The following is a 21,368-nucleotide window of genomic DNA, read 5'->3' as shown; positions in this document are numbered from 1 at the left end:
AAGTTTTTTACTAAAAGTTTTAATTTTTTAAGTCTGATTTACAGGAGTAATCAAAAGAGTTAATATGTTGAAATTAGTAAGTAAAATATTAATAGAAAATACAGAATAAATGCTTGTTCAATCTAACTTGATAATTCTCTGATGAGATCCTGAAGTTGACATTCTTTGAAAATAGTTTTTAAGCCACATAAATATTGATATAATTAAGAAGCTATCCAGTCCATTCTTGGTTAGCTTTTTAATGTTTTGGGGTACTTTATAAATTGTTTGTTAAAGTGAACAAGAGATAACCTGTTTCCCTGAAAATAAGACCCAGACAGAAAATAAGCCGTAACATGATTTTTCAGGATGCTTTTAATTTAATCCCTACCACCCAAAATAAACCCCAGTTAAGATAATCAACCAGATACATTTAGTCCCAAAAATAAGACCTAACTGGAAAATAAGCCCTAATGTGTCTTTTCAAACAAAAATTAATATAAGACCTGGTCTTATTTTCAGGAAAACACGAGTATTCAAAATCTACCAAGGACAAATTTATACTGAATTTTGCTCATTTTATGAATAGGCACTCAGAAAAATGTGTTTTAACTATGCTCCAAAACATCTTCAAGGAGATCACAATTTGGGTCCCACATGGGAAGGCTGTTCTGTGAGAGTTGAATTTATACAGAAAAACACCTTTTCTAGATCCCTTAAATATATCATATGGGGATGCTAATCATCCCAATTTTAGATGTATGTCCTAGATGGGTCAGTTTTACATGAAGGTTTATAAGGCTTCTGTATAAACCATTATAATTTGTGTTCCTGCCTTTCAAAGAACTGTATTGGTAATAATCCTCATTTGGATAAGAAATGATCTGTCCATGGTGAAGAACCATAATATTCTTTTGTTTCAACAGATACATTAAGGCTCTAAAGCAGGGATGTTAAACTTGATTTCATTAAGGGTTGTGTCTGACCTTGGGGGGCTGGGGTGGGTGTGGCCAGCATGACATCACCAGTGTCAGGGGCGCTTGTGGCCAAGCGCTCTGCCAGCAAAAACGGGCTCCTGAGCTCCATTTTTGGTTGTGATGACCTCCTGCAACTCTCTACCAGCGAAAATGGAGCTTGGGTGACAGAGCACGTGTGAAATTCACAAGTTTCATTTTTGCTGGCAGAGGCACCATGGGCCAGTCCTTTGCTATTTCCAGGATGGCCCCAAGGGCCAGATCTAAGCACCCCATGGGCCGGATGTGGCCCCCGGGCCTTGAGTTTGACACCCCTGCTCTAAAGTGAAGATCAGATTTTATATGTGATCAGCTGAGTGAACTTGATTTTATTACTTGGGTAAACATGATCTTATTGCAAATAGATCTATTTATCAACAGTGCCCAAACCTAAATACAGTAATATGGCCACTTGGGACCAATAAAGTTCCAGAGTTACTATAATCAAACTCTGCATCTCCCTTCCTCTGAAACAGCATGCCAAGAACTCCCATCATATCTTCCCAGGCTTTTCAGCACCAAAGCATATTTCTTCTTTAGGGGTCCTGTAACTAACTACACATACTTTTCCCTGAGCTGATTCTTTCAATGAGATAAATTAGTTTATCTAATTTGTCCTATTGGTTTCAATGCCATATATGAATGAATAATTTCAGTTGAACTGAAACCAATTATTTATATCAGTGAGAAATATTTCCAACTGAAAATAGTAAATTGACTAATAAATTAGAAAAAGAGAAGAATGAAATGCTGTTTTTCAGAAATCATCTTTGTATATAAATTAGGTTTATAATGAATATAATTATTATAATACTTCTATAGGTAAGTTTCATTTGATTTCTAAAACTGGAAGAGTTGAAAAAAGTGTAGAAGCCCACTGCGGAGCTGTACTTGCAGGAAGATGGAATTATGAAGGTACCGCACTTGTTACAGGTAACAGGATTCATCTCTTAAGTGTGTCCTGAAGGAATGTGGTTATCCCAACATGCAGAAAGAGAATTGCTCCTTTTTTAAAGTGCAGAAATTGAAAGAAAAGATGGAATAACATTTGTGTAATTGCTTATTTTTTTCAAGTACATGATGGAAAAGAAATAATATGACTACTATATAAAATACATAATGCATGGAAATTAGGTAAAGATAGATAGTTATGTAGAGAACATTCATATTTATTTCATTATTGTGCTTGTACAATATGTTGCTTTAAATTCGAATACTACATTATCATTTGTGTATTCAGAAAGTAGGTAAACCAGAGGCTACATTTGATATGAAAAACTTTATTTATTGTATAGTTCAGTCAGTAGTAAACTGACTGAAAGGCAACATCATGGAATAAAAACTAGTTGTTCTTCACTTGTATTGATTTATACAACAGTGAATTTCAGTGAATCCCTGAGTAAATAGAAGTTGACATATATTGTACATAGTAAAAGGTGACATAAATGCATACAATTTATGTGCAGTGTATAGATTGAAAAGTAGGGAAATGATATAATAATTGTATTGACTATAGTAATAAAATAGTCTTAATTATCAATTCATAGAAATAAGTCAAATTCAAAATCCAATTGTTAATTGAATAATAGGACTTTAGTGAACTTCAGATATTTAGTGCAGGCAATACGATAAGTATACAGACATTTTCCATTTGTATAAAAAAGCAAAAGATTGGGCCAGCCTTTATTAAATATATGATCATTATTGCTCCTTTGAATGTGATAATAATAGATTCTGCTGTTAGCATTAGAGATTTGAATGTGTATATATTACATACAAAAGAAAAACTTTAAAAAACAGGAAAATGCAATACATAGTTAGGAAATTATATTTCCCCTTTCTTAATGTTCCTTTTAAAAAATATAAGAATTGAAACTAGAGGTTATCATTTCTTTATATTTTCTTCTTAAATTATTCATAAGATGATTAAGAAAATTATTCAAATGGGACTATGGTAAGATGTCCTCAAGCCAACTTTGATTTCTGACAACTACACAGTTGAAGTTTTCTTGGCAATAGTTTGCCATTGCTATCTTCCAGGATAAATGGAAAGTCTGCCTTCTTATTTAGGTGATTTAAGAATATTTAGAAAAAGAGGAAGAAAGCATTTACATTGATTATAATAATCATATCATATTGATTATAACATATTTAGGAAACTTTGAAACTTTGAATTAGTCACCTTAGAGAATGATAGTTCTTTTTACCATACAATTCCTCAGAAAGCAATGAGAAACACTTTAAGACTGTTAGTACTGCTTTTTAGGGGTAAAGTAATAATGCAACTTACAATATTCAAAGTTTTAAAGGATTTTAATGCTGAAAACTTACTTAAGCAAAGACTTTGATATTTATTTCTAGTTGGTGAAGATGGACAAATAAAAATTTGGTCCAAGAGTGGAATGCTAAGATCCACATTAGTACAACAAGGTAAGTTGATATTTCTTCATTGTTTTTGAAATTCCACCTAAGAATAAATTCTGAATTTTTCAGAACATACATTCTCCAGAATACACATTCTGAATTCAGAATTCTCCAGAATGCACATTCAGGAGAGTGAGAAGTTCCCTGATAATGGGCTCCAGCATGAATCTGAAAGCTTGGAAGAGTAAACATTTGGTCCTGCTAACTGGCTCAGATTGGATCTTTCAACATTCTCCTGGGACACGTATATTTGCCTTCATTCACCTATTTTTTTCTTTACTGGATGTCTTACTGACATCTTAAATGGAATATAGTGAAAAGGAGTCTGCAGTTTTCAAACTTCCCTGCAAACATTTTGTTCACTGTACTGCCACATTACTTCCTATTCTAGAATTTCTATTTCTTTTAATTTTCGTTTAAAGCAGCACTTTTTCCAATTGTCATTTATTTGATAACCAACTATATTTTATTGGTTTTATTTCTCTTATCCAAATCTCTTATAATTGTTTTATTCTGAGTTAGAGTGGTTTTAAATAAGCTATAAAATACATAAAGAAGTATTTTACTCTATCCTTTTAGTTTTTTTAAAAAAACTAAAAAATCAGTTTTTTTAAAAAAAATTGCTTCCTAATTTTATCAGTTTGAATGATAAGGTTATTTTCTAGCAAAGAGCAAATACAAAAGGAGTAATTGATATTAAAGGGACTATTTTTTTACATTTTCCTTCTAGTTAACAAACATAAATACAGACTTTCCCTAGGTATGGAATCATCCATGAATGGGAATACCTTTTTGAAAGTAACTTTTCAAAAAGTGGTACCGAAAGATCTAATGCAGCTTATTAGTGGGTTAGGTGATTCAATTTCAGATGAAGTCAATTGAGAAGAAAAAATAGCTAATATTTTGTCAAAGGATGAACTAGTTGCCTTAGAATTGGATTAGTCTAGTACATTGTTGTTGTTGTTGAGTTAGAAATGAAAAAGCATCCCCAGAGAAACAAATATAATTACAGTCCAATTATAGTTCAATTGAGTTTCTCAATCACTAAATGTGGTATGCAAATCTTTAGTCCAAATTACAGTGGTGTTACCATGAAAATGGGAGGAGAGTATCTCTGACAATGTTATATCAGATAAAGTTAGCAATGGATAAACATTATTACTAAAATTGGTAAGAATGCCAAGATAGTAAAATCGTCAAGCTTTCCATTGTTAATTTATTCCAATATTTAATTTTATTCAATTTTAAATTCAATGTTGAATTCAAACAACAATTTCATGCTGTTTGACTTTATAATCTTTTTCATTATATGTTGCTTTGATGATTGCTGAGATTCTCTACTGCTGTTTCTTCAACCAGATAAATAAATTATGAGTTCATCTGAGAATAATGTAGCAATCTAATGTACATTATTTTTAATTTATTGAGAATGTTAGTTTAGTATTCTATAATGCAGTTATACAGTTATATATTCAAACAATGTTTGAAAAGCTGAAATCTCACAAACCATTTAGTTGGAATATAGATAAGACACAGTCTCCATCCTGTACCCAGAGCTGAATCCTGACTGAAAAATATCAGATAATTTGCTTCATGACCATTCCTGCATCCACACAAATTTCACCCCCATTTAAGTTCTCCTGCTCTGGTTCTTTGAACCACTTTGAACAACTAGGAAATAGCTTAGCTGTATTTCTTTTGCTTTTTCTGCTTTTTTTTTCTGCTGACAAACCCATATCAAAGCTTAATTTATTACCTTTGAGTTTCAATAAGCTATTTGGGGTGAGGAGCTTGAATAATAAGTGATAAAAACAAATTGAATACAACAGGAAATAAATGCTAAAATATAATATTAAAGATTTCATCACATCCTCCAAAAGTCAATCCAGATAAAAATTCCTGCAATCTTGCCAGTAGTAGCTCATAATTTGGAGATTTTCTGTGGGAAGGGAATTCTTTTGCTGCAAATTAGCCAAGAAGAATTCTTCCCTGTATATGCTTGTTTTTTTCAGTTTGCTCTTTATATACTTCCATGCTGAAAGAAGAGAGTAAGATAGAAAGCAATGCCATCATCTTGACCTTTTCTCCTCCCTGTTACCTTTCTTTATCTTAGTATCCTTTATTTCTACCTCTACACCATCTTTCTGTCTAAGAAACCCTTTATATCATTTTTCTTTTGACAAGAACATACTTAATGCTGAATATCCAAGAGCGTGTTCCTTTAAAAATATTTTGATTGTGTTCTATATTATCTTTGTCATCTTCGGTGCTGATTTGGGTTGTAGAGCCCCAGACAGACATGGTGTGTAATCCTCTTTGATTCATTATTCTTGCTCTTGTAAGAGCAGGGGTGGGTTTCTACCGGTTCTGTCTACCTCTGTAGAACTAGTAGCTCTGAAGAGCAGCAGACAGAGAACCGGTTCTATGTCTGCTGATGTTTTTGCCCACCCGCCCACCTGGGCTCTTACCTGAGCCTTATTTCCTGATTTTTCAACTTCAGCTGCCAAACGAGGCACAGCTGCAGTTAAAAAAGCAGGAAAAGAGGGCTGTTTCAAAGGCTGCTTCTCTGCACGCAGCGTGCTGATGACGATTTAAAGGCGCACGCTCACAGGGAAGCACATCATAAATCACCAAACCTCGTAAATCACCGAACTGATAGTTAACCCTGTCGTATCCCACCCCTGAGTAAGAGCAGATGGCAATCATGACTAGGAGGACCTTTGCACAGCTTTGTGTTGCATGCCAGTTATGCTCACTTATACTGTTCCTGGACTGTGTGGCTGTGCTTCAGTTACTTATGCCCTAGTCACCTTCCAATTGGATTACTATAATGCACTCTACATGGTGCTGCCTTTGAAGAAAATCCAGAAGCTTCAGCTGGTGCAAAATAAAAAAAATGCACATATGTTTCTAACACGATATATATTATGCCTCTGCTCCATGAGCTACATTGATTGCCAGGTCCAATTAGAGGTTCTGTGTCAAGTGCAAGAAATCAGGAAATCAGGTCTTGTGATATCTTGTTTAGTGATCACAATGATTCAGTTAACAGTGGAAGTGGAAGTGAGTTTGTAAATCTGTCGTAGTCATGTGATTTCAACTTAGCAACCACAGTGCTTAGTGACATGCTTAATGACGCTATCGATTATTTTAACTAGACTTCAAATAGAATGTCAGTCTTTAACCTTGGGTGATTTCAAAGCTTATCCATATTTCAGACTTGTCGTTATTAAATTGCAATCCACCTTTGGTGAAGATCATTTTGTTGTCCATTTAAGTCTGAGAATTAGCTTAGGAGATTTGCTGTACTTTCTCGATTGGTAGCTCAAACAAACTTTCATCAATAATATAAACCAAAAGATTTGGCTGTTATCCAGTTATGCTAAACCAAAATAACTGTACCATGCTACCTTTATCTAGGACAGACACAGGACAGACACAGACTTCAGAGGATAACTAGGACTGCAGAAAAAACAATTATTACCCACCTGCCTTCAATTGAGGACCTATATACTGCATGAGTCAAAAAGAAGGCTGTGAAAATATTTACAGACCCCTCACATCCCGGACATAAACTGTTTCAACTCCTTCCCTCAAAACGACACTATAGAGCACTGCACACCAGAAGAACTAGACAAAAGAACAGTTTTTTCCCGAAAGCGATCACTCTGCTAAACAAATAATTCCCTCAACACTGTTCAACTATTTACAAAGTGTACCACTACTATTACTGTTAATCTTCTCACCACTCCTTATCAGTCATCCCCTCCCACTTGACTGTTTCCTAGTATGATTTGATTGTTGATTGTACCCTATGACAATCATTAAGTGTTGTACGTTATGATTCTTGATTCTTAACGAATGTACCTTTTCTTTATGTATACTGAGAGTATTTACACCAAGACAAATTCCTTGTGTGTCCAATCACACTTGGCTAATAAAGTATTCTATTCTATTCTATTCTATTCCATTCCATTCTATTCTATTCTGTTCTAGTGGTGTTCTTGGTGGATTGTTTTTAATCAGAGAAAGTATGGAGTAATATTTGACATCTTGTACAGGCAGATGATGATACAGGTTCTTTTGTAACAACCACAAATGGAATCTTCTTTGGGTTTCAAGTGTATATTAAGAGTACAACAAGCTGCTCTCCTTGCAACTGAATAGAATATGTCAGGTGTTAACAAATTCTTGCTTAAACAATGGATGTACTTGTTTTCTCACCATTGGCATGTTTTATATAATGATAATTTCCATTGTTCTTGGGCTGTCACAACAATGTCATTAAATGTTAATCCATCTCTCCATTGATAAGAGTGATACTGTCTTTTATTCTGAAATTGAATTCACATTCCTTTGATCAAACCCTTGACATCCCAAACAAGAAGAATGCAATTGTCAAGATCTTGACCATGCAATATTATGCTCTCTAGACTTTTTACACTATGACATCATAATACTTTGCTATTAGCATTCTGGATTGAATCTTAACCTGTCCCCCTTATCCAGCCTTGGATAGCCTCCTGATGAATTCTAATCCCATACTGATAGATGATCTCCCCAGAAGTTTTACGTAAATGTTATATAGGAATGGATAACGTTATAAAATCTTGTCTGAATAAACGTTTACCTTTGTTGCTAATTCTATCCTTTTTAAACACATGGTATAAAACTAATGTAGATTAGAACAGTATTAAAGTATTTTGGAATGTAAATAATAGTTGCATTTCTCACCAATGTGTATCACTTTCTTCCATTATCTCTATAGGAACACCTATATATTCAGTAGCATGGGGTCCAGATTCTGAAAAGATTCTTTACACATCAGGAAAACAGCTAATTATCAAACCACTTCAGCCAAATGCTAAAGTTTTACAGGTATCATTAATATAGAGTATTTAATAATTATAATAATTGCAAAATGTTGAGTGAACAATATCCAAAACAGTAATCTTCATCTTATCTTTGTCGTGTAAAGGATGTTGTGTTGATAGAATTACGACCATTTATTTCAGAGTTGGTATTCAGAAGTGCCTGCTATACAAAATCTTAGACTCTAAACCTAAGCTAGACAAATTGAATTAAGTTAGCTATCACCTTACTACTTAATGTATGTCATCATGCTAACTTAAAAAAGTAACATTACAGCTAAGATGGATGGACTTCAAGTCGCAGAATTCCCCTGGCCAGCACAAATCTTACCAGGACAAGGGGCCAGCATTAACTTAATCTGGAATTAGATGACAAATTGTAATTTAATATGAAAGTTCTATAATATTTAATTCTGGAAAATGTGTATGGGGGGGAATTAACACCTGTTCAGGGAAGAACGGTAAAATATAATGCAAAGTACACTATTAAACAAAGTGAAATAATTATGGGTATTTAAAGTAGTTCAATATCTTAGTAAAATTAGCATGTAGAAGTAGAGCTACCTGGAAATATGCTAATTGAAATGGTTGCTAAATAATGACATCGTGTCCATCCTATTTTGTGAGTTTATTGTTTCAATTATATGTAACCCAGCTGTACCAAGATGTATTTTAAGCTTCAATTAATCAAATTCATAAACATGTTTTATACAATCTAACTTAAAGCAATGTTTTTGCAAACTAAAGTTCAATCCCTTTTCATGTCTACACATTAAATATTTTGACTAAAATGTTATTTATTTAAAAATGATAAAACTAACTCTCTTAATATTATACCTTGTTAATGTTTAGAGCTCTTAGGACTTAGGATTGTTACATTATAAGCTTTATTTTAAATATATTTGTTCTTCCTGTTTGTTCCCAGTGGAAAGCTCATGATGGAATTATTCTAAAAGTCGATTGGAATTCTGTCAATGATCTTATTTTGTCAGCTGGGGAAGACTGTAAATATAAGGTATGCATTCTTTCCAAAAATGTCTTATAATATGCAATTAACTATCATTAGAAGTTCAGTTAAATAAAAGAAGATAATATTTCACTACACATTTGTTGAACTCTGTGTGTGGGTGTGTAAAACAAGTACAAGTAATTCTTGTTTAGTAACTGTCTCATTTAGCAATCCTTGCCTTTTTCCTTAGTGACCGCTTCTCTTAATGACTGAATTACCAATCCCAATTGTGGTATCCTTACCACAATTAACCTGTACCAACTTACCACATACTTATAATTAATTACAATCATAATTATAATTTAAATGCTGACAGCTAATTTTGCAGTGGTTAAAGTGTTAGCCTAGAAACCAGAAGACTGTGAGTTCTAGGCCTCCTGGCTGAGTGATTTTGGCCCTGTCACTCTTTCTCATCCCACAGAGTTGTTTTGGGGAAAATAGGAGACAGCAGTATTATTTATTATATTATTTATTATATCTCACATTTCTAAAAAGCCCATTCTCAAAGATGGGCTATGGGTAATGTACAATAACACATGGGTCCCTACGCCCTGGGCCACAGCCCATTCAAAATTCAGCCATGTAAGCAGCGGGCAAGTGCACATGTAGCTCCAGTCGCATAAGTGGTGGGTACATGCGCCTCTTGTACAAATTGAGCTGTGCACTCCTGTCGCTTGCACAGCCAGAGTGGCTCGCACCGCATGGTCCTCCGCCAACACTTTAGCCAGAAAAGTTGGGGACTGCTGCAATATATATTATGCTTTCTTTTGCGGGTACTTACATGTATGGTATTTAGCTTTGTTCGGGTATTTTTCCACGTCATTATAGTTGTGCTTTTAAAGTTGTAGCAACATTTCGGCAGAATCTCATCTGCCATCATCAGGCTTCTGTATTGCGTTCAACGAACACACCTAGACATATATGTGTGTGTGTGTGTGTGTGTGTGTGTGTTTTCTTCAGTTTTCGCGGGTACTTACATGTATGGTATTCAGCTTTGTTCGGGTATTTTCCCACGTCATTGTAGTTGTGCTTTTAAAGTTGTAGCAACATTTCGGCAGAATCTCATCTGCCATCATCAGGCTTCTGTATTCTGTTCGTCTGTGAGGCAGACTTTTAATATAGGGCTGAAATGGATGTACTTACCCAAAAACTAAAAGATGAGGTAGACTCAAAATATAGTACAGTTTGGGATAAATGGATTAAGGATAAAAACCAGGGAATAAAAAGATAAGGAATGGAAAAAATTAAGTGGTTAGACTAAGAGTAGTTACCAGAAACAGAAAATGAATATTAGAAAAATTGTTTTTGAAAAAAGAACATACTGTCTAATTGATTAGAAACATATATGTTTTATACTTATGCGTTTTGTTTTACACATCGATTTCGTTTGTAATGAAATATCTTATGCATTGTACATATTTTTTAATCTTTAATAAAGTTTATTTTTAAAATTAAAAAAACACATCAAAATATAAAACTATATACATACTTACATACATACATACATATATACATACATACATACATACATACATATAAATTTTGAATTAAAAGTTTAAAAATTGTAAAAAAATCATAATAAGTGTTCATTATATTAATAAATACTTTGGGTTTTTGGAAAATATTCAATTTAATTGCACTAACATAATCAAGAATAAATACTTAGATTGGAAATTTTAAATGTTATTAAGTTTTGAATAAAGATTACATTAATACTACTTTACATGAGTGCAAAAACAAACTACAGTCTCACTGAAATGAAATCACATCATGATACAAAACTTGATTGTGTTTTTTGTTCTTTAATAAAATAGGTATGGGATAGCTATGGTCGTCTGCTGTATAGCTCATTGTCCCATGAATATCCTGTCACTTCTGTTGCTTGGGCTTTGGATGGGGAATTATTTGCTGTTGGATCCTTTCACACTTTACGACTTTGTGATAAAACAGGGGTAAGTAATAGTTTAGAGGGTATATATTTATTTAAAAATATTAAGTGTATTATACAACTCAAGAAAACGGGATCAAAAATTAAGATTTTAATTATATATTTTTCTTGAATTTTAAATAAAATTATTAAATTTATAGATGAATGTAAGACATGTTTTTCTTCTCATTCTATTATATTCTATCAGCAAGGTTTTTTTAATCTATGGATATACAGTATTTAGCAACTGTTACTTGTTCAATTTTAACAACATATCCTTCAGTTAATTTGATTTCAGATGATGTCTGTTTCTATGTCTTTTATTGTGTTTCATTTCCAGAATTCTGTTTAAGGAAATTGATTAAGTAACTTATGGTTATTAGTTCTTCAAATAAAATCCATCTTGTCTTTTTGTACAAGAATCTGTTGGGTCAGAGTATCATTTCATAGTTTTTAATTTTGGTTGCTCATTCTAGTGAATATGCTTTTGAATATGCTTCAGAGAAAGATATTTTTTCAAACAACCATAAGATAAACTTTAGAAAGATTTTGTAGAGTGTGTTTGTGGAGGAGATATATCTAAGAATTTTTCTGAGATGTGCTGATTGGGCATGATATAAGACTGATGTAAAGTTAAGAATTATTGGGTTGCTGATATTATTCCAATTACATTGTTGAGCAGCCTTGAAATACTTGCAGTGACATGAAATGAAAATCAAAATTACTGCTCAGTTCTCTATCTTCTATTCTAAACTGCTTCCATCTTTTCATTGGCCCCTACAACATACCCTGGTAATACAATTTATTTATTTATATTTTGTGTTTTTATACCATCCAGCTCCTTTAAAGAGGGTGGTATATTTCAATATATAAATAGTAAATAATATTAAAATTCAAATATTAAAGTTGATTTAAGATTTAAAAAAAATTTAGTTATAAGTTATAAAATGATTACTGTGAAGTATAACTTCTGGCCTGAGTTGCTTCACTCTATGAACCACAAATGGCGTAGGGATGAGGCATAAATGTGCAAATAAACTGCTTGCTTCTGCACAATAATGTTGAATCTTCAGCGTAGTCAAGAGTGTGTATGTGTAATGTGTCATTTTGTTTGTATTTTTGTACTGCTCCTATTCCTCTTGCCTTCTTGCACCCTAACATTCCAAGATACATCAACAGTTACTCACTTAACAACAGTAATTGGGAACAGAATTCCTGTTGCAAAGTAATATGATTGTAAAGTGTGATGTTATGTGACCATGCTGCGTAGTCCCATCAATTCTGACACTTCTGGTTGCTGCCGTTGAGTGCATCCTGTCCTTAAATTGGGAGATCGCTATTTCTGATCTCCTTCTGGCTTCCTCATTGATTTTGCTTGTAGGAAGCTGACAAAGGCGATTACATGACCACAGGATGCTGCAACCTTTGTAAGAATAAGGACTAGTTGTAGTTACCACTTATTTAGACCTGTTGTGGGCTCAGTTGTTAAGCGAGGACCACTTGTGTTTGAGAAAACAGTAAATAATAAACAATTGCTGACAGTTATTTGTTTTATTTATTAAATTTGTTTGCCACCCATCTCACCAATATTTACTGGCATTTAGAAAATTGAAAGTGACTTCTTGAATTGTAATGTATTGTAAGTCTCTTTACCTAAGTCTTTTGCATTCTGCCCCTTTTAAACCATCTGTCCATATTTAACTTCTCTCATGGGTGATCTGCCTTTTTGGACTGTTTGTGTGTTCATCTGTCTCACACAGGCTTGTTCCTTCACTCTCCTTCCCTACACAAAGTATCTTTCATGGAGAAGCTTCATTGAAAAAAAATAGCAAATTTTTAGATTATACAAGTTACTACCAAACTCCAAAATAATATGGAATAGTTAGAATAAATTATGAGTAATTTTATATCTTCACAAAATAAGCATTTGAGAACATGGACATTCATTTTTGTGTCAGAATAATCCATAATTTTAATCCTTTCTCCAGCAATTTGTATTGGCAGTTACAACCATTATAACGAATACCTTAACAGAAGATTATTTAATGTAATCCATCAAAGTTTTTGTTTTACTAATTGAGAGTTAAAAGAGTAAACTTCAGATGTATGCTTGTCTCAAATATGTCTCTTTCCAAGCAAACTACATTTACAGAGTTCTTCCTTCAATTTGAAAAAAAGCATAATTGAATGGTATAGAAAAAGAAAACTGGTTTAAGAATATTACAGAGTTAAGTGGAAGCAGTTGCATAATATTTGTCCTAAACATTCCTCAATATTAACAAGGATATTCCTCCTCCATTTTTAATCCTATGGGGAAAGTGAAGATTTAAACTACATTTTTATTTATTGCTGATTTAAAGAAAATAAATCTTAAGTTTATTACAAAATGACAATGTTCTTAATTGATTAAATGGCATAACTAAATGAATGTACAGAATACATTTCTTTAAATGGGCTTCCTATAAAGCTTTCTTTTTTTCTTTTGCTCTGGGAGAGGAGTGGATTTTAACAGAAGCTAAAGCCAGATGCTATCTATTCCTTTACAGCTGGCTGTAATAATTTATTAGACTTGCCTCTATACATTTCTGCTGCTTCATGCAAGTTTTTTCTTTGACTTAAATATAAATAGCTGCTAAAGAATTAGCTGTGCTAGTGCTGAGAGAGAAGAGAGAATGATTCACTGGTTATTTGTATGATAGTGTTTGAAGAGAACCAGGCCTGACTTTTTGGTCAACACAGACATTTTTATTGTGTCTGATGTAATGGAGCTGAATCAGCAAATTGCTCCCTGGAGAACCATCAGGAGATATACATATCATTAACCCTTCTGCAGCATATGTGACTAGTTATAAAGCATAATCTAATTAAATACACTAACATACACTTTTTTGCATCAGCCTTTTTTTTCCCTTGTAGCACTAATAATACTAAGGAGTGCTAATACTAAAAGTATATAGTTTGCCATTTCTATAGGTATACTCTTTGAAAGTCCCTTTTTTAAAAAAAAAATAATTATATCCTGCCTTTTTTTCATATACAACTCAAGGTGGCAAACATATCACTTTTTTATTTTTCCCCACAACAACAATCCTGTGAGGTAGATTGGACCGAGATAGAGTGACCTAAAGTCACCAGCCAGTTTTTCATGGCTAAAGTGCGATTAGAACTCAAAGTCACTGGATTTCTGGACAACATCTTCACCTCTCATTTTAGGTGTCAAGCACACCTTTAAAAGTGTTTTTAAAGTATGAAACGGGGAAAAATCCTGTGTCCATGCTTTTCATCATTTTAAAATTTATAGGGTTTAAAGGCAGGGATGGGATTCAAATTTTTTAACAACCAGTTCTGTGGGCGTGGCTTAGGTGGTGGGTATGGTTTGATGGTCATGTAACTGGGTGGACATGGCTTGGTGGTCATGTTATTGGCTGGGTGTGGCCAATTCAATATCACTCACATCGAGGCATGCATCTTCTCACCTGGCCTCTCATGACTGTGGGGATGCTGCAACAGTCGTAAGTGTGAAAAATGGTCAAAAATGGTCACTTTTTTTCAGTGCCATTGTAACTTTGAATGGTCACTCCACACAAGCAAAGTACCAACAAAGGAGGGGAAAAAAACTCCAGAGATGTTCCTGAGACAGGAAGTCTAGTCCTGCCAAGAATGTAATAAGGATTAACGGAGAGGCAGTTTCTGTAAGCAACACCAGAATGTTTCCTTCCTGCCTTCCTTACAGGATGAGGCCAGTAATTTCTTCTAAGAACTGGTTCTCCGAACTGCTTAGAATATTAACAACCAGTTCTAGCGAATAGGTGCGAACTGGTGGCTTTCCTATTGACTTTGCTTGTTAGAAGGTTACAAAAGGTGATCATATGACCCCTGGAAAGTGCAATCATTATAAATATGAACTAGGTGCCAAGTGTCTGAATTTTTATCATGTGACCATGGTGTTGCTAAAATGGTTTTAAGTGTGAAAAACGGTCATAAGTGACTTTTTTCTTTGCCGTTCGAACAGTCACTAAATGAACTGTTGTAAGATGAGAACTACCTGTAAAGAATATAGCTTCCTTAATTGCTTATAATTTGCAACAAAAATTTTTGTAGGAAAAGTTATTTCAGTCACCATAGATTATTTTTATATATTGAATTACAGTTCTTAAATAATACCATAATCTCTTAGGGAACAAAATAAATAGTTGGACATTGATAAAAGTACACAAAAATCAAAATGTTCAAATAATTACTTTGGCAGACATCAACAACAAAAATCTCATATAGAACAATGATTAAAATGCAATTGAAAAGGTCCCAAAATAAATGCAACCAATATAATTTACAAATAAAGAAGCAATCATGTATCTAAATAAGAATCTATATACCGTATTTGCCGGCGTATAAGATGACTTTTTTGCCCTGAAAAACATGCCTCCAAGTGGGGGGGTCTTATACGCCGGCAAATACGGTATATCCACTGCCGGCTTTCGGATGCTTGTGGGACGCAGCGAAGGCGCCTCTGGCTTCCCGGATCCCCGCGTCGCTTCCGCCAAGAGCCTCCCCGCGTCTCTGAATCAGGTTCGAATCCCGCTCGCCTCGCTCCGCCCGAGGCTGCAGTGACTGGGGGGAGCGAGAGCATGGGTCGCTCCTGTCGCCCCAGGCAGGGCCATGTGAAGGCTGCCCGCCTTCCTGCTCCTCCCACGGCCCCTGGCACTCCGCCCTGCCACTGCAGCCCCGGGGATTTCTGGAGGGCGTTTCCGGTGACCCCGCCGGGATCATTTGGCTGACCTAGCGGACGCGTTGCAAGAGGACTCTGTTGCGGGAAAGCCCGAGGGGAAGGGCCAGGGTTCTGGAGTAACGCCTGCCTACTCCAAGACACGCTCCTTTAGACAGTCCATCTAAGAGAGTTCAAACATCCTTCACTTCCAACACAGAATAACATACACACTGTGTAAATATTGGATGATTAGTTACCGTATTTGTCGGCGTATAAGATGACTTTTTTGCCCTGAAAAACATGCCTCCAAGTGGGGGAGTCGTCTTATACGCCCAGTCGTCTTATATGCCGGCAAATACAATAATATGAGAGCTCAAAAGTTAATTTTACAAGTCGGGCTCGGTTGGATTTATCATCAGTCTAGTGATAGCTAAAAAAAAGTTTTAGTGAAGTTGTGATATGAGATATAATAGATTGTAGGGAAAGTGAGAAATATGTTCTAACCCATACATAGTAGATAACTGTAGTAGATGCCATGAAGTGTTACCCTCTAATTAATTTGTATTAATCAGTTTTTATTTGTATTCATCCATACTTGCTTAATTGAACACCATTTCCTGGAATGCCATTCAAAAACCAAATAACAGCTCTTGATCTGAAGAAAAGTATTTCATTTCTTGAATGCCTGTGTAGGAAAATAAAGCTATATAAATAAAGTTGTGTAGGAAAATAAATCTCTGGACACCTGCATAACTGGATAGAAGCATTCCTGTCAAACAGACAACAAATGGTCAAGATTGGGAGCGTTCTATCAAATTCTGTACCTGTCAACAGTGGTGTCCCCCAAGGCAGTGTTCTAGGACCAATTCTTTTCATACTCTACATAAATGACCACTGTGATCATATCAAGAGCAACTGCATTCTCTTCACTGATGATGTAAAGCTATTCAACACCACAGACAATACTGCTATCCTTCAAAAAGACCTCAACTATGTATCAGAATGGTCAAACAAATGGCAACTTGAAATCTCAACAAATAAATGCTCTGTCCTACATATTGGCAAAAAAAAACAAAACAGAAAATAAAATACAGGCTGAATAGTCAAGACTTTGTTGATGATCCAAACTCTGTCAAGGATCTTGGAGTACTCATCTCAAATGAACTAAGTGCTAGAGCCCACTGTAACTACATAACCAAAAAGGCGTTAAGAGTTGTTAACGTAATCTTACATAGCTTTTTCTCTGGTAATATTACACTAATAACTAGAGCATACAAAACATTTGCTAGACCAATACAGCTCATCAGTCTGGAACCCACATTACGTATCTGATATTAATACAGTTGAGAAAGTCCAGAAATATTTCACAAGAAGAGTTTTCCTCTCCTCGTTGCAGAATACCTTATGCCACCAGACTCAAAATTCTTGACCTAGAAAACCTAGAACTACGCCGCCTTCGGTCCGATCTAAGTATAGTATATAAAATCATACATTGCAATGTCCTACCTGTCAATGAATACTTCAGCTTCAACCATAACAACACAAGAGCACACAATAGATAAAAACTCAAGGTTAATCACACCAAACTTGATTTCAGGAAATATGACTTCAGCAACAGAGTGGTCAGTGTCTGGAATACTCTACTGACTCTGTGTTTTTTTTGCCAAACCCCCAAAACTTTAACCTTAAACTGTCTACTGTTGACCTCACCCCTTTCCTAAGAGGTCTGTAGGGGGTGTGCATAAGCTCACCAACGTGCCTACCGTCCCTGTCCTATTGTTTCTTTTATATATATTTTTTATTTTTCTTATATGTATCCATGTATTCATAACTATGTTTTTACTTATACCTATTATCTTGTAAGCAATTGACCAAAATAAATAAATAAAAAATAAAAATAAATAAAAAAGCAAGCATAGCAGAGAATTAATTATTAAAGAACTTGCACATATCCTTGCCACTGTATTTCCAAGGCAAAATTGCATTGTCTTACTTACATCTAGAGCAGAAGAATAAAATACAAAGGTAAAATACAATCTCTTGGAAAATAATAAAGAACATAAAAATATTTAGGATCTTCCTGGTATGCCTAAACAGCAAATGTCAGGCAATAATTCCAAGCAGAAATTTAGGCCAATTAAGGCTATTTTATGTAGGTTAACTGAGGAACTTCATGAAAAAAAAGAACTTAGGACTTAAATGGTTGCATACTTTATAATTGAAAGACTGTTTCCTCATTTTGATGTGTTTGTATCTCACCTTTCAGTGCTGTACATTTGTGAATGTACATTTCATTAGCAGGCAACGTGCTACAAATTTGAGGGGTGGTTTGCCAAGCCCAAGTGCCAAGCAGTTTGGTAATAGCTGCTTTATTTGTTTCTTTATACCAGTGATGGCTAACCTTTCCATCATCGTGTGCCAAAAGTGTGCGCGTGTGCGTGCCTGCACCCATAAGGCAAAAGCCCCCCCATGCCCCTGCTCATGCACGCACAACTCCCATGCACATGTTGCATGTCTCTGCACATGCACACTGACCCCCATGCAGTTTGGTAATAGCTGCTTTTGGTAATATATATATTTGGTAATATATACCCAGATATATTTGCCATTTCTACGCATGTGCACATGTCTCCCACACACACCTGCCCCCTCACACATGCATGGCAGCTACCCGATGATCAGCTGGTGGGCAGCGCACGCATATGCTCAGTAGACTTGCTCTGGGGCAATGACTCGCGTGCCGGTGGAGATGGCTCTGCGTGCCATTTCCAGCACACATGCCAAAGGTTCGCCATCAGGGCTCTATACCATGTGAATCCTCAGAATTATCTTAGACCAATCGAGAAAGTACAGCAAATATAAGCACAGTTTTAAAAAAACCTTGCATTTGCATCTGTTTTATATTAAGTTCTCTATCTGGTATAGCAGGAAATCTGTTTCTGGAAGAATAGACTTTGGTTTTAACTGAGATAGCTATCTCTGGTTCTCTGGGAGAGCTTTTGGCACTTCACTGTCAACTTTTAGAAGTAATCTAATAAAGAAGGCCTTTCCATGATGAATTTAGCAAGTTTTTGAAGTTCATCTTCAATCCAATTGTACAAAGTTGAATCAGTCATGCAGTTGTTACCCAGATATATTTGCCAGTCATCTAAAATACTTAAAAAACAGGCAGATTTATATTTTCACTGCACAGGAATGGGGCAGAAATGAAGTTTCTTACATGAAAGAAAGTGAATTTTCTTTTTTTAAACAAAGTGAATTTTCTGCAAAAAAAAAAAAAAACCTTCATATTTTTCTCTTATATACTGAAGGATTGTCTTATAGAAGATAGCAAACTGGTTTTCTGCTACTATATATCAGGGATCAATACAATACAAAATACATTTTGATTGAACAATGAAAGAAATTTCTTAACAGTAAGATATAATCACAGTAATTTATTTCACTCAGTTTTGTTTGCCAGTTTGTGCTTGAGAGTGGCAGTTTTGACTGTTTTTGTAACAATAACACCTTTTGGTCTTTTGTCCTAGAAAATAGCTTTTCTTATATTGCTGTCATGCACAAAATAAACAGCAGTTACATAATTCTTCTAGGTAATTTAAGGGAGAACATGGTCATATGATTTATCTGAGTTGTTAAATGAAATATAAAGATGTGATTGTATTTGTATATACTGCTATATATGTAAATGATATAATGCATTCTTTTTAATTAGTCCAAAAAAAGAATAAATCCTGGTTTCACTAGTATAATTTTTGACTTCTTAATTTAGAAAGATTTATGTAACACTATTTGATTATTATCTATTTTCCCTGTGCACTTGAGGATCCTTTTAGGCAACAGAATCCTATTTGTGGGGAAAATAGAGTAGTAGCTCTTTTTAAAATATTATTTTATTGTATACCCAATTACTATCCATTGATATATCTTTGAAGTACCCTGCTTGATCTGTGTGTCCCACTTCATGTATGATAATATTTTTGTGTTTAATAGCATTTCCTTACAATAAAACCCCTGCTTGGAAACCACAAAGAAGGGTCTTCCCCTATGAACTTTCTCACCCCACATATTTACAGAAATGTTTCACAACCTCTGTTTCATTGACTAAACAGTTTTGAAATGGACTTTTATTTTTCATTTTTTGCTTTAAATCTTGCTTTTATTTTATATTCTAATAACAGTAAAAGTTCACAAGGCAACATTCATTCAATATTTTTACACTATAATAATCATTCCATTGCGATTCATTCCTTCATGCAAAAATTGAATTTTATGTGAGATGGTATATTTGAACACCATTTTTAATTGTTATTTAAAGTTTCACTGTTGACCTTAGGTTTGGCAACTAAGAATGAGAATATAAGTTTTTATTAATCAGAATAAATTAGTATTCTCTCAAACGTATTTTGTATTAATGTCAGGCTCAACCTTCCTTCTTGTTCCCCGCACATCATTCTTTTTTGGTAACTATACAGTTGTATTTCTCATCTTGTTCTTTTTGTTTATTTTATTACTCTATTATCTTACTTCTGTTCACACTGTTTTAATTTATTCCTTTGTACTTTTCTAAGCACCTAGAGTAGCCCATATTGAGATAGGCAGCAAATAAGTTTAACAAATAAATAAATACATTTAATAAACTCAACTCAGGGATGCATTCTTACCATAAAATTTTCTGTTAGAATAATACAACATAGGAATAAATGAATTGTTTTGTTTGCATCCCTTCAAACATTTCATTGAATTATTATTAATTGTTTGCTCAAATCTATATCCCATAGCCTGCAGTTAAATAAAAGGATTGCTTATCCCTTATGGCATCTTGTATGTTCTGGAAATTGTTATTTTGGGTTATGAATGATAATAATTAATTTCTCAAAATTGTTCAAAGGCTGAATTAGCCGTTTCACTTTATAATTCAAAAAGTTTCAAGTTAAAATCACATTTGATGTGAAATCAAATCAAGATATCTGATGGTCTGCCTCAGATTTTATCTCTCCTTTACTGTGTAACATTGTTATAGAAATTTCTTATTTTATATTAATCGCATTTTCTTCATAACCACAATGGAATTTTCCTAGATATATCATAAAAATCCAGATGCTCTTTAAAGTAAGTTAATGGGGAAACATTGTTTCTCACTTCTAAACTTTTCATCCTTCAAACTGAAACATAGCTTTATTAAATGTGTTCTTTATATTTCTTACACTTATAAGAACCTAATTACAAGACTCTTGTAAGTCTCAATCCATAGTTTTGCTATTTCCAGTATGAATGGAATCACATATTCCAAATGAACTGCTTCATTATATAGTTTTAATGAAGTTATTTATCTCCCATTATCCCTGCCTCTGTCACCCATAAAGAATTTTCTGTTGATCTTCAATTTTTTAGCATTAAAATGAAATGTTTCTATTTTTCTCTGCCATTATTGGTA

The 21,368-nt window shown here is 34.2% G+C and overlaps 1 protein-coding gene across 5 annotated transcripts in view; it reads left to right on the top strand.

The window, feature by feature from the left end:
• IFT80 (intraflagellar transport 80) overlaps positions 1-21,368 on the top strand; it is a 59,157-nt gene that overhangs the window by 11,019 nt on the left and 26,770 nt on the right. For all 5 annotated transcript variants that reach the window (XM_087965242.1, XM_087965238.1, XM_087965239.1 and 2 more), the window contains 5 exons: positions 1,815-1,925; positions 3,354-3,422; positions 8,185-8,294; positions 9,213-9,302; positions 11,111-11,248. In XM_087965242.1, coding sequence (XP_087821368.1) covers positions 1,815-1,925; positions 3,354-3,422; positions 8,185-8,294; positions 9,213-9,302; positions 11,111-11,248 — 518 coding nt within the window. The remainder of the gene's footprint in view (positions 1-1,814; positions 1,926-3,353; positions 3,423-8,184; positions 8,295-9,212; positions 9,303-11,110; positions 11,249-21,368) is intronic.

Source organism: Notechis scutatus, chromosome 4 (assembly GCF_049901735.1).
Source record: "Notechis scutatus isolate UNSWTSFEM ecotype Mainland chromosome 4, rNotScu1.2, whole genome shotgun sequence".
Taxonomy (NCBI): domain Eukaryota; kingdom Metazoa; phylum Chordata; class Lepidosauria; order Squamata; family Elapidae; genus Notechis; species Notechis scutatus.
This window is presented reverse-complemented; position numbering and strand designations above follow the sequence as displayed.